This window comes from Elaeis guineensis, chromosome 13 (assembly GCF_000442705.2).
Source record: "Elaeis guineensis isolate ETL-2024a chromosome 13, EG11, whole genome shotgun sequence".
NCBI classification, from domain to species: Eukaryota; Viridiplantae; Streptophyta; class Magnoliopsida; order Arecales; family Arecaceae; genus Elaeis; species Elaeis guineensis.
This window is the reverse complement of record NC_026005.2, coordinates 4,637,981-4,663,285: the sequence shown is the minus strand read 5'-3', so window position 1 is coordinate 4,663,285 and position 25,305 is coordinate 4,637,981. Positions and strand designations below refer to the sequence as shown.

General features: G+C 37.4%; 1 protein-coding gene across 1 annotated transcript in view; it reads left to right on the top strand.

Moving 5' to 3' along the window:
- The first annotated feature begins 5,472 nt into the window (after positions 1-5,472).
- Positions 5,473-25,305, top strand: part of LOC105060553 (ATP-dependent RNA helicase DEAH12, chloroplastic-like) — a 32,944-nt gene continuing 13,111 nt past the window's right edge. The window contains exon 1 of the mRNA XM_010944320.4: positions 5,473-6,537. Coding sequence (XP_010942622.2) covers positions 5,755-6,537 — 783 coding nt within the window. The 5' untranslated portion in view covers positions 5,473-5,754. The remainder of the gene's footprint in view (positions 6,538-25,305) is intronic.

The window sequence follows — 25,305 nt, the reverse complement described above, 5'->3', positions numbered from 1 at the left end:
GAGCCGAGAAGAATAACATAAGAAAAAGAAGAAAAAGAAAAAAAAAAAAAAAAAGAAAAAGAAAAAAAAAAAAAAAAAAAAAAAAAAGAAAAAAAAAAAAGAAAAGAAAAGAAAAAGAAGAAAAAAAAGAGAGAGAAACTTTCTCTCTCTGCTCTCTCTCTCTCTTAGATTTTTAGGATTTATGAAATTAAAAAAAAAAAAAAATAATAATAATAATATAATAATAATAATAATAATGATAATAATAATAATAATTAAAAAAATATAAGAAGGGTTTCATGGATTAGTCCGAAAATCCTGGATGCTGTCGTCAAGTTGATCCATGTGGGGACATTAGATTTTAACAAATTTTAATTATTTTTAATTCGATAAAATTTTGATTAAAAATATGATATTTGACGTATCAGGTTCAAAAAAGATTTTCAAGATTTCTAGAATTCCTAGTTTGGATTTTCTTTTGAGGTAAGTAGTGTTTACTTTTATTGAATTTATCTGTAAATTATAAATTTGAATTAAATAAATTTATGCATGCTTGTGATTGAAATTATTTATTAAATAATTTTGAATTTATTTATGATTAAAATTAATTATAAAATTATTTATGATTGAAGTTATTTGTTGAACAATTATTATGATGATGTATGATCACAAAGAATGATATGATTGATTTGACTCGAATATCATTTATTTATATTATTTTTAAAAATAATATATGAATTGGAAGACAATATGAAATTGACAACCTGATTGTGTTAAGGACCCCGCCAATGGGGGCATATACGTTGGTAATTGACTGTCCTAAGGGTTTATGTCGCCAGCGAGACCAGCGATATGTCGCCAGAGAGACCAGCGACAAACCGCCAGCGAGACCAGCGGTTCCAAAGGACTTGGCTGCCAGATGATTCGCAGCCCACCGCAAGCAGATACGCGGTATTATGACCTGCCACAGGGATAATGTGGTCATAGTCATGGTTGGTAAGAAGAACTTAAGAAATTAATGAATTTAAGATGAAAAGCATAATTTGAAATTATGATGAATTGAATTTTATATATGATTGATAGTATGAATATGATTTCATAAAATTACATATTGATTTTTGTTATTATCAGTAAATCGATATGTATAGGATTATTTGCCTGATTTATTCAGTTAAAGGTATACACTGCTTACTGGGCTGTTTAGCTCATGATGAGTTTTTATGTTTTTCTTACAGATCCAGAAAATTAGCGTGATACGGGATTTCGGTTGGGAGAGCGATTAGAGATGGAGTTAGCTCATTGATTTAGGATTTTCTCAGAATTGATTCAAGACTTTTATTTTTTTAGTATTGACTTTGTCAGACAATTATTTTTCTTTTGGACACTGAGTTTTGATTTATTATTTGAACTAAGATTTGATTTGTTAAAAATTTAAAAAAATATTTAACTTTATGTGTAAGATATCATGATGAGATGCCTTGCATGCTTATGGAAAAAGTTTTTTATGAGTATGCGGCGGTTGCCATGACCTCGATTCAAATTCGGGTCGGGGCGTGACAGTGGATATGGTCCCAAGCATATAGATTTGAAAATCTAAAGACCACCGTGGTGGCTTGATAGAAGCAACGATGAAGAAGTGTGCAGACTTAACATTCTCAATTGCACCATCATCAAGTTTGCTATCTTTACTAAGTTTCTTCTTGAAGAAGAATGGCCAGTAATTATGGACTATACAACTAAAGATCTTGAGTATTTGCTCTAGTTGGAGTAGAATGGAAAAACCAAAAGAAAAATAAATCAAAAGTAGGAATCATTTTTTCTTTTTCTTATCCTCTTTTGTTTTCCATTCTTCTTGAGTTCGGGTCAAACTCTTTTCATTTACATTTTAGGAAAAACAAGATCAAAGAATGGAATGAAAGGTTAAATGAATAATGTGTGACGTGGTGTTGTATAGTAGTCATGTTGATGTAGATTTTTTTGCTTATATATATTTATGTTTGTTTTGACGGAAGGTAGGAGGATAAGATGGAGCTAAGGATCGATATAATTGAAGATAGAGTATAAATCAGCAATATAATAATATATTATCAATATAATTTTCTTATTTTCAATATATATTACCTCTCCATTTTAGTTTAAATTATCATCTTTATATTAATTTTAGATTAATCACCCTTGAAAATTAAAGGACTTAATTAAAGATTTTTTTATAATGTAAAAATATTTGTAAAAGTAAAAGGGCTAAAGACATAAATTTATGATACATGGACGATGATGTGACATATGAATATGATGTGGCATTTATGATTGGATATTTTTGGCTAGAAAATTTCACAACACATGCTATGTTATTATCTATATGCTATATCATTACCTATATAGCACATCATCAAAATAAGAGTTTTCATTTGTTATAGTATGTCATCTGCGCTACATCACCTTTGGTTAATGCCATGTCATCTCTATTTAGTTGATTTTGTAACATAAGGATTAGTTTTAGCTATGTAAGCATCAATTATTACTAATTGAAATTTTTGGTGAAAGAAAGTGGTCAAAATCTAAGGTAAGGATCACATTAAAATAGTTCAGAAAATGAAGGGATCAAATTTGAACTATTTAAATTTAAGAGATCATTTAAAAAGTTTCATTAAATTTCAAAGATCAAAAATATATTTTACCCGATATTTTACTCATAAAAATTTAAACAATGTTTGAATATAGTCGGTAGTTTTTGATTTATCATATTGACTTAGATTTTGGTATCTATGTCCTTAGATTTTGCCAGATTCTCATAAAATCATACATCTTTCTGGATTTTCCATTTGCTACATCCACAAAAATAAATTAAGATACTATTGAGATATTAGCGAATCTTGCCCTTTTTAGATTTTCCTACCTATCAACTTGGGTAAACCAAGCTCTCAGCATATCTTAATCTCAATCACTTTCAAAATGATCAATATCTCAGAATTTAAAAAACTTGGATAGATTATTTTTGGCTTTATGAATGAAATACTATCTAAAGTAGTCTCTTTCAATGACTTATCTAATTACCCTCCTTTTATTTTAGTTGAAAGAACATTTGTGCAGTACTTAAGTACCTCCATGAAATTTTATTCCATGTGCAATGGTTTTACTTGGGCAACATATTAATCAAGATATCAATATAGAACGTAGCAAGAGCTTACAAATATGACATTTATCAATGCTTATTTTGCTAACTAATATAAACCAATATATCATATTCTAAAACAAAAATAGAAAACTTAATATACCATGAGATATTGGCAAATATAAGTTAAATGTATAGACTAATTTTTTAAATCTTTTTAATTATCTAAAGTATGTTTAATCAATAAGTATTAAAATCAAACCAAAAAATGGAGTTAGTTTTTACATTATAGGCACTATATCAGTATCTTGGTTAGCATATGTCTATATTGAGATCATAGATCTTTTTCAAAGTCCTCATATCCCATATTACCCATGAGAAAACATTTTGATCAAATAGTCGAGAAATCAATTTAGAAACTTACAAATATGATATTATATATTATATATTATATATTATATTATATTATATTATATTATATTTATAAGTGCTTCTTATGCTATGTGTCGATATCTTGATTTACTTGCTGTTTGGAAAAAAATCTAAAATTTTATTTTAGATCTTCATTACTAAAACAGAAAAAGTTGGCTTTTTGTATATATACCTTAGCAAATATAGCTTATTACATGTTTACTTTGCAAAAATCATTATTTACATATATGCCCCCCTAAATCATCTTCCTTCTACAACAATACTCTCCCATTGAATTCTTCATTAATGGTATTAATAAATAAACGTTTTGAATATAAATAACTTTACTATCCTTTTGTGTCAATATCCATGAAAAATTTGTGGAAAATAAAATTCTTTCCGTACAAAATAAATGCTAATTTTCAAGATTATTTATCAAAAAGAGTAATCTTTCCATTCTATACCTAAAATGGTGATGCATTGGCACCCTAAATTAAAAATGTATGGAGGTGTGTTGCTAAAATACAAAATGAGTTGAGGATAATTTGCTTCTACACCCTCTCCTCTCAAACATAATTCGTGCCTAGCAAGAGAAGCACCGCCTCTCCATTGTCAAAAAGGAGGCTCAGGGCGACAAATCCACGCCACCTTTGTGTCTCAGGGGTCGGGCTATCGCAAATCAGATAAAAAGTAATAAATCCAACAATTAAATCTCCAACCCCCTGCTACAAGGCCCAGCTATAACAGCAAAAGCGCGCATTGCACCGCTGGCTTGCCTCGTGGGATTAACCCATTGATCACAGCGGTGGGGTAACGTAACATATATCTGATACTGTCAAAATGGATCAATCCGACCTAATTCATAAGGGCTTAAAATTTGATGGTCAGACTGGATCAGAACCATCCAAAAAATGAAACATAATATTACTGGCCCAGCTCAGTCTTTTAAGGACTGTGGGCCGAGTCAGTCCATGGACTTTGAATCTCAATATTCATACCGACTATCGAGAGGGATAGAGACCGAGGAGGAGGAGGAGGAGAATCATCCAATCGGCGACGTCGGTCGTCCGTCAGTCGGCGGCGATCAGAAAGGAGGAGAGGCGTCGATCGGTAGAAATGAAAAGGGGCCCGGAGAAGGAGGGGGATCGTCCGTCGACGGTCGGAGGCGTCGATCGGCGGAAAGAGGGGTCCAGAGGAGGAGGAGAATCGTCCGGCCGACAGCGTCGGTCGTTCCGTCGGTCGGCGGCGATCGAAAAAGAGGAGGGGCGTCGATCGACGAAACGGAGAAGGGGCCCGAAAGAGGAGGGGATTATCCGAATTCGGAGGTTGGATGAGGAACGTCCATCGGTAGAAGAGAGGAGGGGGTCGGCGATGTGGAGCTTCGTGATCGGATTCGAAGGTCGGAGGTAGCGACATCGACGACGAGGAGGAAGAGGAGGGGGCGAAAGGGTTAAGAGAGAGGAATCGGCTGTTTGGCATCCTACTCTCGACGGAGGTGATCGTTCTGCTAACGAGAAGAAGCAGTCATCCTACGGCGATGTAGGGACAACGGAGCGGCTACGGCGGCCGATGATGTAGGGGCAGCGGGGTAACAGCGGTGGCTGACGATGTGGGCAGTGATCGGAAGTCGAATTAAAATCTTTAGATTCCAGCCTCCCAATTTCAGAATTCAGATAGATTAAAAATTTAAAATTAAAATAAAATATAATATTAATAATATTAAGTTTTTTTTTAATTTTTTTTAATTTTTATAATTTATTTGAATTAATTCGATTCAATCCATATTAGTCCTCGGACTGCATCATGCAGGACAGGCCAAGTAAATTTGATTGTTATTTAAGTTACTCATATGACAGTTCAATTCACTTTATTTATTTATAGAGTTTGATCGGAGTGGCTCCGTGGGCCCAGCTTATTTTGACAGCCCTACGTATACCTCCTTTGGTACAATTCCTGCGCTAAGACGAACTTTGGTAATTTTTGGATTCGTTCTCCCCGTCACCACCAACCGTAGACACCGACCCCGATAACTACTATTACAATTACTCTTTGTCTTCCGGCTCCTCCCCTGCTTCCCTTCTCTTGTCGTCTCTTCTCGGCCGTCTCTCTTGCGCTTCTCCGACCGCTTCGCTGCCCCCCGCGCACCCAAGATTCCAGGCTTCCACCGCCGCTGCCCCGGCTCGCCGAGGCAGCCGCCGTAGGATGAGGCCGGGAACCGCTCGTGCCCCCTTCCCACCGCCGCCCGCCGGCCAATGGCGTCGCATCTCATGGCCGGCCAACTCCCACCCCCGTCCCCAGCTGCCGACGCCTCTGCGTCCGTTCATGGTGCTCCTTACCGCGGAAGCGGTAAGAGAGACCCCAGCCGGAGGGAGCTGGACGTCATCGACGCCCTGATCAACTCCTGCCCCTCCCGGCCGGTGGAGTTCTTCGTCTACGCCTCCGGCCGCGTTGTCGCGAAGCTCTTCTACCGGGATGAGAGAGAGACTATGGATACTGTCCTCTTCTTCTGGCGGCGCCGCCTCGATGGGGACCACCTTCTGCGTCCCAAGGTGGTCGTCTCCGGGACATCCGTTCGCTACGACGGGGAGGAGGCTGCGGCCCGGGTGAGGGCTCTCTTTGTCGCCCACGCCTGCGACCTCCTCAAGGGCGAGTCGGTCAAGAGGTGCGAGCAGAGGATTGGGGAGATCACTGCCGAGATCAAGAAGGTTTCAGCGGAGCTGGGCGGCCGGAACCGGTTGAAGGACTACGAGGAACTCTATGCGAAGCGGACTCAGCTACAGACGGAGGAGGAGCAATTGAGGAAGAAGATGGAGGAATTTAGAGCTGCCATGCATTGCATTCTCCGTCATCTTGGGGAGCCTCTGGAAGAGGTTGGGGTGGAAAAGGAGGCTGCTTTCGAGCTGCTTAAGTTCGCAGGTGGCCGGGATTGGGGCTGCATTCACTCAGTCATGGTGCGCGAGTGCCGGAGGTTGGACGAGAATTTGCCACTTTATGCATGCAGAAGGCAAATTTTGAGAAATATAGTTGCGAATCAGGTATGGCTACAGAAACTTTGTACAGAGGATTGGGTAAATTTAGCGCTGTTGTTCTGCTACCGTTTGTGTTTTCTTTTGGAGATTGTGCAAAGAATTTGATTCCCTGCCATTTTTTTTATTGTTCCTGGTCAATATTCTGCTCATCCTGCTGTTTAATTCTCTGATATTGGAGCCTTTATTACTGAAGGGAAGTTTTAGATGGAGTTGGTGTCACCTGTCTGCTTGTTATTAATTTAGTTGACCTGACAATTCAATCCAACTGCTGATTATGGTGGATGGGTTTTGCAGATTGGTACAAAGGGAAGTAATGGAATCTTTTTATTATTTCCTTTTTCAGTACCCCGTTCTTTTGCTATGTGGTTATGGGAATTGCAAAAGATCTTTCCTTTTTTATTTAAAATTATTAGGATCTATTTAATGTTCTCATTGACCGGGTTGCTGTGACAAATTTTTTCTCTTGAGGGTCTCTTTTTGTGGGGAGGGAGTGGGACTTGTGCTTTTGTTGGAAAGAGAGTAGAATCCTTTCTTTTATCCGTTTTTCTCTCCTTATTATTATCATCATTCCTCGGGTGGGGATTCAGTTCAGTATTACACTCCTTTTTTTTGGTGGGGTGGGGGTTGGAGACTCGGTAATGTATTGGCAAACGCCTTTTTGGAGCCCAAAGCCCGAAGAGACTATCTGTAATTTGGTCTTGCATAACATGGAAAAATCAGGCCTTTTTGGTGCCAGAACACAAAAAGACAATCTGTAATTTGCTCTTGCGCAGCATGGAAAAAGCAGGAAGGTGGAAGATCTCCACCGACTCAAACAACTGTTCTTTCATTAAGGAGTTCCCAGGGAGCTGATCTCTGAATTGCAGCAATATAGATTATAAATTAGTTTCTTATACTTGATTTTGTCAATATTGTCCCATTAGAAATCATTAAACATATACCATGGTTATTTGAGGTTAAAAGTGGTTTATATATCTTGTTTAGTTGATTTTGTTGGAATAGTTGGAAAGGCTATCTCATGATAATTGATCATAAAAATATACTGAGATATGTCAATATGTCTTGTTTGCATATTTGGAATCTCTCTTTTAGAGCAAAAGCTGGAGACTTATGTAGAGGCAATAGTAAAATATATCTGCATTCTTTGAGAGAATTTGAATCAAAGAAAAGGGTACAATTGGATAATTTTATATGAAGTTATCATTTGTCGCAAGGTTTGCGGTGTTGGAATTGGATCCAATGTCGGTCGGCCAATGGCATGGTTCAGTAATGCTAGCGTATTATTCTACATCAGGCTCAAACTGACACGGTAAAAAAAATGAGGGAGAGGGAAAATCGAAGAGGAAAAGAGAGAGAGAGAGAGGTAGAGGGAGGGGGAGGGAATGACGGAGACACCGGTGGTGGTTGCCGAAGGGCTGTGGAGGCCCCCAGAGGAGCGAGGAACTTTGAATCGAGAGAGAAAATGGAGGGGGAGAGAGAGGGAGGGAAGGAGAAGAAAAGGGTGGGGAGGCTGGTGGTGGTTGCTGAAAGGCCGCAGAGGCCCGATTACTCCCGCCCTTTATCGATTGAAATAGGGATGATTGCTCTTGTTTCGATCATGACTTTAAATTTTTTTGCCGACTCACAGATAATCCAGAAAATCTGTTGCCAGAAGTTGGCAATAGAACTTCTAACAATAAATTTGTCAACTTCACTGTTTGTTGGCAAAATAAAAAAAACCTAAGTGAAGTTGGCAAAGGCATTGGCGATGTCACCTGATACCTAGGAAAAAAATTAAAATAGGGGCTTCTGTCCTTGTTTCGATCGGCCAACTCTAGCCTCCATAGGCCTCGACAGGCCTTCGGTGGTTCTATCTCCCTATCCCCTCTCCTTCCCTCCCATCTCTCTCTCTCTCTCTCTTTTCTTTCTCTTCCTTCTCCCTCCCCCTCCTTGTCGCCCTCCAACGGGCATAGTAGTCCTCCGACGGTTTCCAGAAGGATCTCTCTCCCTCTCCCTTTCCTTCCCTTCTTTTCTCTTTTTTCCTCTCTTTCCTTCCCCTTTTGCCAATGTTCCGAATTTTATACTAGAACCGTACTAGTGGGCCATGGGTACAGTTCGGCATGCCCTAAATTGTCTGATTTGGGATGGTTCGGCGAACGCTGATTTTTTGCCTTTTCACATCATTGGTGCTACCATTATCATTCCTTGTTTTTTTGGATTAGGTGGTTTCATTCATATGAGAGAATCAGATCCCTTCAAAAATGCTGTGCAACGAAGATATCATGCCATACAATAACATAAGTATGTGCATATGTTAGTTTATCTTGATAAGTAAAATAGATGCCAAAATGTTTCCTAAGAGATAAAAGTATGAAAGTCACTGCTAATTTTTACATTACAAATGAATGCACATAGACACCTTATAAATGCTAATGAATTCACGCATTGTGCATGTACGTGTATATTTATGCATGTTTATATATATATTGGTGTGCCTATAAAATCTTACAGTTTCAAGCATGGTTTGCCTACGGGACCGAACTATCCGATTCGGCCCGTACCAAGCTGAACCGACATCGAATCGGGATGGTTTAGCCATGATTTTTGGAATATGGTCCGAATCAGTTTGAATTGGGCTGAAGCGTCCGGTCCAATACTATTTGGCCCTGTTCCACTTATATTTTTTATTTTTCAGTGGATGCTACAGTATTATGTCGGTTGGGGGGGTCTAAACAAAAGTTAAGGAAGAGAAGTCAAAGATTTATCTTCCTCCTCTTTCACTATCGAAATTTTTTCTTTCCCCATCTACAGTGTAAACGACAAGCAAAACGAGTATAACTCATCAATTGGCAAGTAAGCTTATCTCATCTTCTGCTTCTCCTCTACCTTCTTTTTTTTTAAAAATTTAAAAATAAAAATTGAAAAAATAAAAAAAAATTATGTGAAAATTTTTTATTTTGATATGATTTCATTATATATTGTAGATCTATGGATGATCTATACAATGACACTGAAATCATTAATTTTTGTTAAGTATATAATTTTTAAAATTAAATATACATTTTCAGAATAAAATTTATTAAAAAATAAAATTTAAAATTAAATATTAAATTAAAATATTATTTAATAGCTTGTAAGCTATTTTTAACATAAATTTGATATCCGTTTATCAAAATTTTGATGCATCTTATGCATAGTGGTCTTGACCTAATTTTGAATTAGAGTAAAAAATAAGTAGCATTTCGTACATGTCCAGTGTCTTAAAAAATATATGCAGCATCTGTTGTAGGATTCTACATATATCTAAGATCAAATTTATTTTTTAAATTTTTTAAATTTTTTTAAATTTTTTAATTTTAAAAATATTTAAAAAATAAATTAATAAAAAATGGAAGAATAAAATTTTATTATTTTTACATAATTATTGAACTGCTATGATTGTTTAATTTTCAAGAATGGATCCATCAAGAAAGAAGAAAGAATCAAAGCATGATATTGGTTTGGGATTATGGGTAGATGCTCTCAGATTGGCACCATTGGAGATGCAATTGGTAGTTTAGTATAATACAAAAAGTTCAAGAGAGCAAGGGTAACTAGGCTAAAACCACACTTGACTGGCGGTTACCTCGATGTAGCTATGTGCCAAAAGTACGCACAAGAAGTCCGTCAACTAATGAAGAAGCACTTCGCTGATTTCAAAATAGTGAAGGAGAGAACTTCGAAAAAAAAGATGGAGATAGACTGCTGAGCCATGCAGCCACCTTTCTATAACTTTAGAGAGTCAGAGGAAGTATCTGTCCAGATGATGAGCATAGATTCAGATTGCCATTAATGCGAGCTTGAAAGATCAGTGGTGGCTCGAGAAGTTGGTCAGATATAAGGCTCAGTTCGGACTGTCAGTTTATGAGTCGGGGTCGAGCTCTGCGAGCACTACAGCAGAGTTAGAGTTTAGGAGGATCTCCTTAGTTAGAGAGTCGTTAGTAGAGGCACAAGCCATATAGTTTTTATGTTGGGAGCTTTTGGTAGTAGGAGGAAGTCTTCTAAAGAGATTTCAACTGGAGCTAGTATCCATGACTTGATCTATATGCCCTCTCTAGCAGGAATTTCTAGCAACAAATGGTTATATTATGTTGAAGAAAGACAAGAAGAAGGATATATGGTAAGCTATTGCATTCTGATTTCACTTCAGCCACATCCTAGCATATGCAATAGGCAATATATATTATCGTTTTGCCATTGTATCTATACTGACTGTCGATCTAAGTGTAGACCCTCCAAGATCTAAGGACATCTATGATAAGCTTCTTGACAATAATGAGGAACTACAGAAATGAATTGCATTATATCAGGGTAATTGGCTGATATATGGAGTTACGATGATGTGTGATAGTTGGATTGATCTCACTAGATGGAGCATCATCAACTTTTTGATATATTATGATGACAAATATTTTTTTAGAAGTCCATTAATGCTTCAGATCAGGTGCACGCTGCATATATCCTCAAATTGATGGAGGTGATTGATCAGGTCAGAGAGCAGAATGTTGTGTAGATTATCATCGATAATGGGCCACAGTATAGGGTTGTAAGGAAGATCCCGATGCAGTTATGACCTTATATATTTTGGACACCATGTGCTGCATATTGTATCGATCTAATGTTGATAGATATTGAAAAGCTTAGTAGAGTGCAGAAGATAGCAGACTGAGTATAGTCGGTTAGTAGATTCATTTACAATCACATATGGGTTCTATCGTTGATGCTACGGTATATATGAGTATATTGAGATCAGATGTCACACGGTTCGCTACGAATTATATAGCATTTGATAGTTTGATTAACAAGAAAGTACAACTACATCAGATATTTATCAGCTCAAGTGGCAAAAGAGTAGATATGTCAGAACAAGCACTGAAAAGAGCAATATGGAGGATTTAGTAACGGGACAGACATTCTGGTAGTAGACTGAGAATATATTGAAGGCTATCAAACCTTTATATGAAATGCTTCGGATAGTGGACAGTAAAAAATATCCCCAAATGAGCTTCTTGTATCACATGATGGAGAGGGCAAAGGATCAGATTAGGTTGGCAGATCCAAAAGATGTTCATGACTACGTCCAAATTATTGAGCATCGGATAGACTATCAGATGGATAGGGATTTGTATCTAGCAGGTAAGCAACAAATCAAGAATACTTTGAAAATTTGATTACTTTAGTATTTATAAAATGTGCTTAACCAATTTTGAAATTTATCTATAGCTTACTATCTGAATCTGAGGTTTCAGTATACGGTATCTAGGATAGATATAGATGATGAGCTTTCGACGTCCCTACTAAATGTGATAGATAAGATGAAGTTCAGTCTAGAAATCACAACTATGTGCATATAAGAAATAAGTTAGGTTAGGTGATTTTTGACTTTTTGCTAACTTAGTTGTATTTTCAGCCATGAACACATTATAGCAAATATATTTTTTAAGACGGAAATGTTTGGGGAGGGCACTGATACCTTTGCAATAGATCTAATGGTCGTAAGCAAAAAAAAGTTAAGTTTAGATAGATTATGTATGAACGATAATTCTTATTTGACATTATGTAGTTACTAATAAGTCTATTATGATAAATTTTTATTTTTAATTTTGTTCAATTTTAATGCTTTTGTAGCTGAATGGTGGGTCCATTTTGAATTGATGGCACCCACTAAAGCAACTTACATCCGGATCCTCTCCCAAACGGTCTCTTTGAGTGGCTGTGAGTGCAATTGATCAACCTTCGCTCTTATCCACAGCAAATAGAGACTGTCTGATACAAAAACATCTTAACGATCTTATATTATGTTCAATATAATCTGAGATTGAGGTTAAAATATATTCAAGAGGAAGTTAGAGTTGAAATACTCGAATCCGACTGTGAATGATTTTATTAATCATGAGAAGGATCCAATGATCGGATGGATTATGGATCAGTAGTAGGAGCTGGAGCTTGATGAGTCAGGATTACCTCCATGATTAGTCAGTTTTGTAGCTAATTATGTTGGGGTGGATGCTGAGTAATGGGCAACTAGTAATATTCTATGCAGGCTTCTAGCTGATCAGCCACAATAGACTTCTTCCTAAGGCACGATAAGAAGGTAGGCGGCTCCTCAATATAGAGACTAAAGAAAAAAATAAAAAGACAACGCCAGCCTCGATGAAGAGGGTGGAGCAGTTAGTTGATCTAGTTCATTTAGATATAGAGATTAGGCAAAGTGGTGATGATAGTTCTTTTGATGGTCATGAATCTGATAATCATGAAGAGAATGAAGGATAGGGACCACTGTTTATGAGACACAACCGCAAGATGGTATTTGATTCACCGGTGAGTCCTAATTTATGCATGCCACACAGGATAGGGACCATGGGATATGAGTTGGTAGAGCTCGCGAGGATACGATTTCATGTAGATAATATGCTCCTCGAGGTCATTCAAGATATCATGCAGCTGCAGATAACCTTGCATGTGGAATTGAATCCATGGACGTATCAGTTTATTCTGAATCTATGAATATGGATATGGTGCGTCGAGGTATTATCTTCTAGCACTACTATCTTATGCAGCTTGGAATATCTTACGGATCGGATTTTGCTGTCTGTATATTTGGAAGAATCTCTCCATAGCCATACTATCAGCCCAAGGATACTTCTCAGAGCCATAATTTCAACGAGAGATTGGAATAAGTTACAATCTGGCATGCATACCTTATAAGATGAAGGCAAAGGATTACAATGTATATGGTTAGAGAGATGGGCTCATGTTTCATTAGATTATGTAAATGATCAAATATTTATGAACAACATCGATGCTCGATGAGATTTTAAATCTCGATATGTATTGATTATTTATTTTTATATTTCTTAATGATTTGAGTATTTTAGCATTCAATAATATCTAGTCCTTTAAGATTGTTCCCCTCTAACATAATATTTGTTAGATTCAGATCCGCATCACACACTTAATCATGGATGTACGGAAGTGATACAAACACCAAATAAGATCAAGAAATAATAATTTGGACTTAAAATCATTCAAGAAATGATAGAAAATTGATTAGATATTCTAGAAATCGAAAAAAAGAAAACAAAATAAAAAAAATTGGGCATGCTGATTGACTAGCACACCATGCCAAACCGACATGCCATATCATACCAACACTCGGTACGGTACCAATTTGGTACCGTACCATACTGGCTGCTGATTAGTATGCCATCCAGTATTGGTTTAGCCTGCCTTGGTTTCAAGAATTGGCCTATATGGGTCAGTGCAGAAGAATGTCCACACTTGGCAAAGGGTAGTGTGTGTTATTGTGTATTGTACTAGCTCATATCAACTTTTGCTATTTGTATTCGCTTGTATCAATTTTTTTGAGGGTTAATACGGCTCTGGATTGTATGTTACTGAGTTAATCCCTTGAACACGCCCTCTCTATTTCAGTGTGGCATGACATGTGATTAAAATTCCGATGATGTCCATTTGCTGGTGAACTCCCTGCCAATGAAAATTAAATAGTCAGCATAATATGCACATATATATGCTTTTTATATATGTAGTTATACAAACTTATATGCATGTTAATATGTATGGGGTACGCATGTTAGTACTTGCTTGTGTGAGCACGAGAACAACTCAATTATTGATGCAATGTTGCTTAGCCTCGGGTAATTGCCCTGGAATCTCACTTGAAGCTCATTTGGTCACCCACTTCCTAAACTCTTATTTAACCTTTATAAGGGATCTGCATCCCTATACCTACACCAGAATATGCTCCAACACTTCTCATAACCAAGGTTCCTTGCTTAGCTACATCAGCAACTTAAGAGGTTGACCGGCTTTATTAGGCTTCTTGTTTAGAAAGAGAGAAGAAATAGATTGTCCACACCTCTTTTCACATAAGTAGAGAGGCATCCCAAGTTCATCATCTTGGTACCAAACTTCGTATTTGTACCATCCTATTATGGTATCAATAATGCAGTATGGTACGAGATGGCGAGATGTATCGAGTGTCAGTATGATATGAAATAGTGTACAGTTCCATATCGGTAGGTACTATACAGTTCATATCAAGGTTCGTGGATTTGATACCAGAGCCCGTGCCAGCCGGCCGGCGGTACGGGTTGGTACAGATCCGTACTGTATCGGACTAGCATGAACCGAAATCAAGAAAGGAAGGAAATTGGGAGTAGGAAGAGAGAGAGAGAGAATAGAGAGAGGAAGGAAGAAAGAAAAGAAGGGAGGGGAAGGAGTCGGAGGGGCCGTCGAACGGCTTCTGGCTGGCCACCGGACGGCCTCCGGCTGGCTGTTGTGGCCGTCGGATGGTGCAAACCACACGCACGGTGCCGTGGGCGTGAAACAGGAGTGACGTCCCTGTTTCATGGGGTTTTTTTAAAAAATCAGAACTTAAGTGAAGCCGGCAAACTATTTGTGGGCTTCACTATTTTTGCTTTTTTAAAAAAAATTCAAAAAAATGAAGCCACCAATTCGATTGCCGATTTCACTAATTTTAAATTTTTTAAAAAACCTCTTAAATGGTGAAGCCGGCAAATGATTTACCGATTTACTGTTCATCTTCATTTTTAAAAAAGGACCGATGCGTGAATAGGGGCTGTCGCCTCTGTTCCGTGGTCATGACTCCACCCACATGGTTTCTGCCGCTTGCTAGCCACGACGGCCATCCGAAAATCTCCAGCAGCCCCTCCGCTGTCCCATCCTCCCTTCAATAATCACTCCCCCTCTCTTTCTTTCTCTTTCGTTTAACAGTCCTATTGGACGAACCGAGTTGTAGAGGCTTCTGTGGCCCTCCAGTGGCCACGCGGGCCTGCCGGCTTCCGACAGCGTCCTCCTCTCTCTCTCTTCCTCTCTTTCTCCCTCGACGTCGGAGTGTGCCGCCTTCAAGCCAGAACCATTCCGATTCCCCGCCGGTCCGATTCGGCATGCCTCAAACTGTCCGGTTTGGGACGATTCTGAAAATCTTAGTTCATACGGTATATTATTGACTGGTACGGCGTACCTTGGAGGCATTTACTGTGTTTTGGATATCTAGAAAGGAAGGGGGGACAGGGGAAAGAAAAAGGAGGAAGGAGAGGATTATGGAGAAAGTATTGGCTGTTTGCAAATGCCTATCACCTCTTTCCCTCTATCTGGTCTCTAGCCCTTTTGCCTTCTTCAGGGACTGTTTGGTCGCCCATAACTAAGCATCTGAACTTAGGCCGATGAGCCCATTTCAAGTGTTTGGTTGGTCAAAAGTGGAGCCTACGTGGGTTCCCAACATGACCCACAAAGAACAAAATCGGCTCAAGTGATTTTTCTCTAAGGGGAGCCAAGGCTACCTCAGCAAAGTGGGCACCTACTCAGCCACTTACAATGAACCAAATAGGCCTGTAATCTTATTCATTGATTGAAGTTGGGTAATGCGCGATGTCCAAAAATGGAGAGCAGGGGAGATATTGTTTGTTGGCACTATCTCAACTCTTCACCTTATGGAATATCATAAAGTTTGGGAGAAGCAAGGGAGAAGAACTCCTCAAAGGTACAAGTTGAAACTTTTGTCCAAAATTCAAGCATGATGCAGAGGTTATATGACATAGGAGGGATCAGATTCTGCATTTCATTTTCGATTTCGAGGAGAATATGTTTTTAGGAGCAGGTCAAAATCTATCCTGCCACAGTCCACCTATACAACTCAAGAGTGGTGATGATAAATGACCCATTTAATTTTTCAAAATCAACCAGTTAAATATCCATAGTCGATACAAATTGGGTTTGAAAATGGGTTGAACTGATTTCATATTCTTAGAATTGGACAAGCTAAGGCCCTACATTGGTTGAGCTGTGGTCTCCTCCTTATAGGCTTGTTTAATGTTGCTTTTGTTGATTTCTTTTCATCATGCTTCCCTTATTGGTGAAAGACTCACCCTTGAATCAAAGCTTTTGCACTTGGCATAGTATAGAGAGATCTGTGATGTTGGAAGTAAACGAACCTGATAATCACCAAGAAGCTCATTCTTGTAGCTATTCTTTCTAATGCATTGGGGAGCTTTGAATGGATCATCCACCCAATATTGAGGCTCACAATGATGTTGGCACTTCTAACTCAGCATGAAGCACTTCTGATGATGATCATATACTAAATCCTTTTCTTTAAAGCTGCAATATCCAATGATTGTTGGACACACTTCGCCTCAATTTCAAACATTGGTTGTGGTCTATGGATTGTCAAGGGACTACGTAATGCATATGAGTATACATGTATACGCCAAGACATATAATTTATATTTTTAATTATTTAATAATAAATGAAATATATTAAGTACAATAAAACAACAATAGTAATAGTAATATTTTTTATATAAATAATATCAATATTTAATAATAATAACAACTAATGATTAGTGCTTATTACTTAGTGCTCAATATTAATCACAATAGCTATGACTTAATTGAATGTGCATCTAGCGTAACCATCAGTTTGAACATGCTTCATCTGCACTTGCTCACAAAATGATTAGTAATCATTTTTCTTAATGTACTTGTTATTAATATGTTTGAGAACAAATACATTAAGCATAAATAAACAACAATAACGATAGTATTTTTGGGATAAACAATCCAAATAATAGTAGTAACTAATAATTAGTGCTTGTTATTTAGTAAATATAAATAACATTAACATAATTGAAACCTAGATCTAACTTGATCATCAATTTGAAAAATGCTCCACTACACATACCGATGTAACTCGTAAGAGTTGGCTACATATTTGGCCTCATAATGCTAAGTGGGCCTCATATACAGCTGCATAATGCTAACAGCCACATATAGGACTGTATAGTGCTAAGTGAACTGGATTTTCGGCCCATATGCGGTATGATCACATATCAGAATCACATATAGGCTATGTAAGTTGTGGTCAAGGGACTGTATCCAAGCCCTCATGTATCACATTTTTTTAGGACAAAAAACTGCTTTTTCATACTATTTAATTTGTTTGATGGTGTATACTTGCTCATTCTTTCACTTATCAACTCCTGGAGCATGAGTTCACCAACTTTCTTTGAAGTTCATTGTGATCTTTTGGATCTTGTCTTTATGTTGGCTTATATGGAAATATGAATTCAATCCAAGGTCGATAGGGTGATGTATTCCCTTGTGGGTGGAAGGCTTGGAGTCTTACTTTGCACAACATCATGAAATTCTCGAAGACACTTTTTTTGGTAAGTTGGATATATTATGCCATTCTCATATAGATACATTTGTGGGAGTCAGAATACAAAATTTCCAAAAACTGAGTAGTTGTCATAGAGTTCCACAATGTAGTTCCAGTGTGGTTGATCATATAAGCCGCCATCCAATCAGCAGCATTGTTGACTTTCCTATAAACATGTGTCCTCTCAAAAGAAAGTAGGGTGGCCACCGTTCACCAGCAATCCTATACTAGGGGATGAGGACTGGCCTCTATAGATGGCGACATTGATATATCACTTACAACCATCAAAGAGTCCCTTCCTAGAAGGATGTGAGAAGCCCTCAAGGTTTCCATAGCATATGCTAGCCTTTCTTATGCACAACCCAGTTCCACCATCAAAACTATTGTATCACAGACCTTGGCTCCACCTGTCACTATTAGAGCACCCTTGGCACTCCTTTGGATGAGGCTTCACCATCTGAGAAAATTTCTCTTTCAAAGTATTGCCCTTGTCCAAGCTTTTGGCAGTAAATTATTTCCACTTTAACAGGCTTGGGCACACTGTTTGAAATGACCTATTGTGATCTTTGAATATATCTTCAGGAACTAATACAAACTATGAAGTGTCATGGATCCCTTCTAGTGACGTGTGAATGGGGAAAACATTCATCTCTATAGTTCTTTCCAACAGAAGTGAACTAAGCATCTTTTGTTAACTTTTACCTTATTTCCCTGTTGAAGCTATGAAAGCTTGTGCGTTTTTGCATTCTCTTTTGCCACAAATTGCAATTTACCAAATGCCTTTGTAGAGACTACATTCACTCGATTCCCACAATTGATGATGGTGTCACAGACTTTGCTATGTGGAAGATTTTGTGGAGTTGATTGCATGGATGTTGTATGTGGAATATGTTATAGAACTGTCTGCCCTAATGAGTTGAGGTATCGTATCGTATGCTGTGCCATGCTAGTGCCTAGCATGCTTGTCATGCAATGATTCTTTGGCTTGTTAAGCGCTGGTATGCAGATGGTACCATGGTAGCGCAATGTGTTGGTAGCGCCCTTTTATGGTATGTACAAGGTTCACTGTACTGTAGCAAATTTGGTGGTACAGAGTGTAACATACCATACTGGTTTGATACCTATGTGCAGTATGGGGGGTGTGCCAACACTCAATATGCTGAACTGGCTCTATACCAACACAATAACAGATTGGTATTAGTACGGGGTCCGATACCAAGATAGTGATAATATCATTTTAATCCATAGTCTTTTTTAAGCTTGATCGAGTAAAAGAAGGTTGCAGTGTTGTGGAAATTCGGATTGAGAAAATCATAGAGGGGGTTGGATCAGATCCATTCAAATTGTGGATTGAAGTTCCAATGATGCATGACCGGTTAGGGGATGGCCTGCAAGTGTGAGAGGTCTCAAATATGAAGTTGCGGTTCCAACTACTTTTGTTCTTTGCTCCCTAGAATCTGAGAAACGGGATGACCAATAACAGAACTTGGATTAAGGGGCAATTGCTGTTCAAGAAAAATCAACTTTAGCATTTCCTAGGTGTAGGAGGGCAGTTGGTAGAATCAATATCAATTAGGGTCTAGCAAGCAAGCTTGCTTATCCTTTAATTAAAGCACAGTCAGAGTAAGTGCGGGATATCAAATTAACAGAACATTAAGATGATGGAAAGCAAATATCTTGGACTCCACATAGGAAAATGTCTCGAGAGCATTCAAGTTCTAATACAAAAAAGTAACCATCAAACCTATATCTTTAATAAAGCAAAGGTAAGATCTGCTGTATGTTCAGACAATAAGGGTCAGAAGAATGACTTGAAGTAAAGAATTAGAAGGGCAAAGAAAGTAGATTGATGGGAAAGTGCACTAGAAGTATGGGAAAAAAAGGGAACAGAGAGTAAGTTAAAAATATCAAAATAGAGGTCGATGCTAATTTCTTGAGTACCTTGCATTGGATTGAGGATGGATCAAATGTTGACATAAATTGTTGCTTTTCCTATGGGTGGAAAGTGAGTTGGAGCCATGAAATAGTTGAGCTTTCAGAAGAACTAATGATGATAGGGGATGCATAATCATGAAGTCATGAGCACATGTAGCAATTAATTTTACTGATGCTTTAATATGACAAAAGTGGAATATGGTAATAAAGCTAGTCTCCAGATTGCTAGTTTGGAATTGGAACAAGTTACAGCATATTTCTCACCATTGAAGTGGCATATGATGAAGGTAATTTGATGAATGTTGCAGCAAGAGGTGCTCATTGTTGCAAGATTCTGCATGTAGTAACTCGATGACTAAGAGATTTTGAAATTGTGATGCTAATATCTATGAATAGGAATTTATGAGGATGCTTACATTGACTAATTGAAAGATGTGAGGTGAATTCAATTGGAACTTTGGAAGTAAAATGGATTGGCATGGGGTGACAAAGTGATGCCACAAGTCGATGATTCTAGATGAAAGCATTGTTTTGACAAGACATGAGCTATTAATGAATGCCGATCATTAAAAACAAAGTTGTGGGGTTGTTGTTTGCAATGATGGCTTTCTTTTTTTGGGGTATACATGTGTATGTGTTCGATTGATAGGCATGGTTGCATTGGTAAAAGGCTTGGGTCGACAAGTGTAATAGCATGGGTTCTAATCCCAGCAAGCCACTTTGTGAAAAAAATAAAAATAAAAAAAAGCCAAAGGTTGGGTCCTTCCCTAGTTTGCCCCTCCTATGACCTTAGATTTCTGGGACCACAATTGGGTAATGGTGCTTTATACATCTATTTGTCTTGGAGAGGGATTGTTATTGTCACAAATGGCAATGATGGTTGTCACAAGCATCTTGAAAGATTCAAGTAGGTTTAGACTGTGTCATGGCATAAAATGTTGAGGTGCATGTCATGAACGTACCTACTACTCAAGCTGCGAATTTTCTAGTAGGATGAAGGGTGTCTCGGTCATCCTGTTCCATTCCTATGAAAAAAAGGGATTGGGATAAGGTTGGGACACTTAAAGTTTCGTCTTGTTATGTTCCCAGCCATACCATCCCATTTTTGTGAAAACAGAGGCTGAATTAGTCCAAATCGAGCGGTTTGATACGGCCTTAAGGGAGATGAATGGGAAGAAAAGTCTCCCGACTTCTCTTTCCATCTGCTTTCATTTTTGAAAATGCCTCCTCCCCTTCTCCACAGCACAACTAAAGTGCAAAAAGGGGAGAAATCATTAACTAGAGGCATGCGAGCTTCTTTCCCACCTCCCTTTCTCTTCCTCTCTTTGTTTTAATAACTTGAAAATTTGTGAACATCGAAAAAAGAAGAGGAGATCATGCCAAAATTTTTGATTTTGGTTTGATTTCATTATATATTGTAGATATATGGATGATCTACACAATGACACTGAAATCATTAATTTTCGTTAAGTATATAATTTTTTAAATTAAAAATATATTTTTGAAATAAAAATTATAAAAAAATAAAATTAAATATTTAATTTAAAATTAAAATATTGTTTAGGACTTTGTAAGTTACTTTCAACATAAATTTGGTGTTCATTTATCAAAAAAATTTTGATGCATCATGTGCAGTGGCTTAGGCCTAGATTTGAATGAAATTTAAAAATTAGCATTTCATGCATGCCTACTGTCTTAGAAAATATATGTAGCATCTATGGTAAGATTCTATATGGATCTAAGATCAAATTAATTTTTCATAATTTTTTATTATATAATATTTTTAATTTAAAAAATAATAAAAAATATACAATCAATTTAGTAAAATAAAAAATTAAGATAATAAAATTTTATTTTTTTACATAATTATTGAACTGCTATAATTGTTTAACCTTTAGGAATTGATCCATCGAGAAATGAGCCAGAGCATGATATTGGTTCGAACCATAGGCAGATGCTCTCGGATTGACATCTTTGAAAATACAACTGATGCAATACAAATTTGGGGGAGGAGAGGTAATTAGGTTGAAGCAATACTTAGCAGTAGTTATTCTGATATAGTTATATACCGAAAGCATCCACAAGAGCTTTGTCAATTGGTGAAGTACTTTACTGATTTCAAAGCAGCAAAGGAAAGGACTTTGAAGAAGAAGGCAGAGATGGACCATCGAGCAGCACAATTAACTTCCTATTACTCTAGAAAGTCAGAGGAAGCATTCGCTCCAGATGATGAGGCACGTATCTAAGCTGTCATTTGTGCGAGCTTGGAAGATCAGTGGTAGCTTGAGAAGTTGGCTAGATATGGGGCTCAGTTGGGACTGTCTGTTTATAAGTCGGGGTTGGGCTCTGCAAATACTGAAGGAGAGTTAGAGTTTAGGGGGAACTCAATTAGAGAGTCCATCGATAGAGGCACAGTCATATTGCTTCTATGTTGGGAGCTTTTCGTAGTAGGAAGAAGTTCTTTAGAGAGATTCTAGCTAGAGCCACTATCCATAACTTGGATCCATACATCTTTCTCAACAAAGATTCCAAACAACAAAGGGTTGATGGTATGCTAAAGAAGGACAAGAAAAATGATATATGACCATATTACATTTTGATTTCACTTCAACCACATCCCAGTGCATATGGCAGGGAACACATATTGCTCTACCATTGCATCGATACAGGCTGTCGGTCCCAATGTAGATCCTCTAGAATCAAAGGATATCTATGATGAGCTTCTTGATGATAAGAGAAGCTGTAGAAATGGATTGCATCATATCAGAATAAATGATTGATGGTTAGACTGGTCCTACCAAATGGAGCATCATCAACTTCTTGATATAGTGATGGAAAAATATTTTTTTTCAAAAATTCATTGATGCTTCACTTCAAATCAAGTGCATGATGCCATGTATATCCTTAGATTGATGAGATGATCAATTAGATAGGAGAGCAAGATATTGTGTAGGTTATTATCGATAAAGGGTGACAGCATAAAGCTGCATTGGAGATCCTGATGCAGTAATGATCATATATATTCTGGATATCATGTGATATACATTATATCGATCTGATATTAATGGATATTGAGAAGCTCGGTAGAGTGTAGAGGGTAGTGGACTCAGCACAGACTATTACTAAATCATCTACAACCATATATGAATTCTACCATTGATGCAGATGTATATAGAGGGAGACATATCGAGACTAGATATCTCACGATTCACTGCGAATTATATAGCACTTGATAGTCTTATTAACAAAAAAGTACACCTACATCAAATATTTGTCGGTTTCGAGTGGCAAGAGAGTAGATATGCCATAGCAAGTATTAAAGGGAGCAATGTGGAAAACTTTGTGACGAGACAGATATTCTAGTAGTGGAGGGAGAATATAGTGAAGACTATCAAGCCTTTATATGATGTGCTTCGAGCTATGGACAATGAAAGATATCCCTAGATGGACTTCTTGTATCACATGATGGAGATGACAAAAGATCAGATCAGGTTCGTAGATCCAAAACATATCCATGAGTATATCCAAATCATCGAGCATTGGTGGGATTATCGGATCGATAGGGTCTTGCATATCACAAGTATCAAATCAAGAACACTGAAAATTTGGTTACTCTTGTATTTGTACAAATATAATAAATCAATTTTAAAATTTATCTGTAGCTTACTATCTGAACCTGAGGTTCCAGACATGATACTTGGAATAGGCATGGATGATGAGCTTTTGATGGTCTTACGAAATGTGATATATAAGATGGAGCTTAATCCAAAAATCGTAGCTATGTACCTAGAAGAAGTTAGGTTGAGTGATTTTTGTTAATTTAGTTGTATCTTCAACCAGTAATACATTATAAGAAATATATTTTGGATAGATGAAAATATTTAAGGAGGGCATTGGAACCATTGGAGCCAGTGTGGCAATGTAAGCAAAAAAAGAAATAAATCTAGATAGATTATATATGAATGACAACCACTCTTATTTAACATTATGTAGCTACTAATAAGTTAATATGGCACAATCTTATTTTTAATTTTGTTCAATTTTAATGCTTTTTGCAACCGAATGGTGGGTTCAATTTGGATTAGTGGCAAGAAATTTAAAGCGACTTGCCATCCAGATCCTCCTAGACGATCTCCATGAGTAGCTGTACTGCAATTGGTCGACCTTTATCCTTATCCATGGAAATTAAAGGAACCATCTAACGATCTTATATACGTTCACTACAATTTGAGATTAAGGTTCAAATGTATTCAAGAGGAAGTTAACCTAAAGTACTCGGACCCGACTATAAATGATTTTGTTAATAATGAGGATTCGATGATTAGATGGTTTATGGGCTAGCAGCAGAGTCAGAGCTTGATGAGCTTGGATCGTCTCTATGATCAGCCAATTTCGGAGCGAGGTTGGGGTGAATGCTGAGCAATAGGCAAGTAGCAATATTCTATGCAGGCTACTAGCCGATCAGCCACAATATCCATCTTCGTAGCTTAGCCAGATAGAACGAGGCATAACGAGAGGGCGGCAGCTACTCAATATAGAGATAAAGAAAAAGGCAGTTGCAATCCCAATAAAAAGGATGGCATAGTCAGTTGACCTAGTTCACTCATATTCAGAGATTAGATAGAGCGGAGAGCCGGTGATGATTCATGATTGTTCTTCTGATGGTCATGGATCTGATAGTCAGGGAGAGAGTGGAGGACAGGAGATCAATGTTTGTGAGATGCAATGCAAGATGGTCTTTAATTCATTGATGAGTCCTAGTTTATGTATGTCATATAGGATAGGGACCATGGCGTATAAGTTGTAAAGCCCGTAAGAATATGATTGCATACAAACAATGGGCTCTTCGAGGTTGCTCAAGATATCATGCAGTTGCAAATGACCTCACACGTGGAGTTGGATCCATAGACGTATCAAGTTTATCATCGTATTTTGGATCTTCTTATCCATAGTCACAGGCAGCTTATGATCCATATTCCATACAAATATGGATACGGTGCATCTGAGTCATCATTTTTCAGCAACGACTATCCTATATAGTCTGAAGCATTTTATGGATTGAATTTTGCTGCTGGTATATTCGGATGGATCTTTCTATAGCTGTATTATTAGTCCGAGAACATCTTTTAGAGTCAGAGCTTCAACAAGAGATCTGAAATAAGTTACAATCTAGTACGTATACCTTATGGGATGAGCGTAGAGGACTATAATGCTGCATTATTATGTGGATGGGCTGATGTTTCTACTAATGATGTAAGCAATCCAAATATTTATGAATGACATCGGCACTTACAAGATTCTAAATCTCGGTATGTATTGATTAGTTATTTTTTTATATTTTTTATTTGATTTAAGCATTTTAGGGTTCAATAATATCGAATCCTTGTAAAACTATTTGTAGGCTACATGTTGAAACATGTAATATTGTTCCCCTCTGACATAACATCATGTCAAATTCAGATCGGCATCACATATTTAATTGCAAGCATAACCAAGCAATACAAGTGTCAAATGACATCAACAACATTAATTTGGGCTTAAAATCATTTGAGAAATCATGCAAAATGAGCTAGATGTCTTAAAAATCCAAAAAAATGGAAAAAGAAAACAAACCGGCA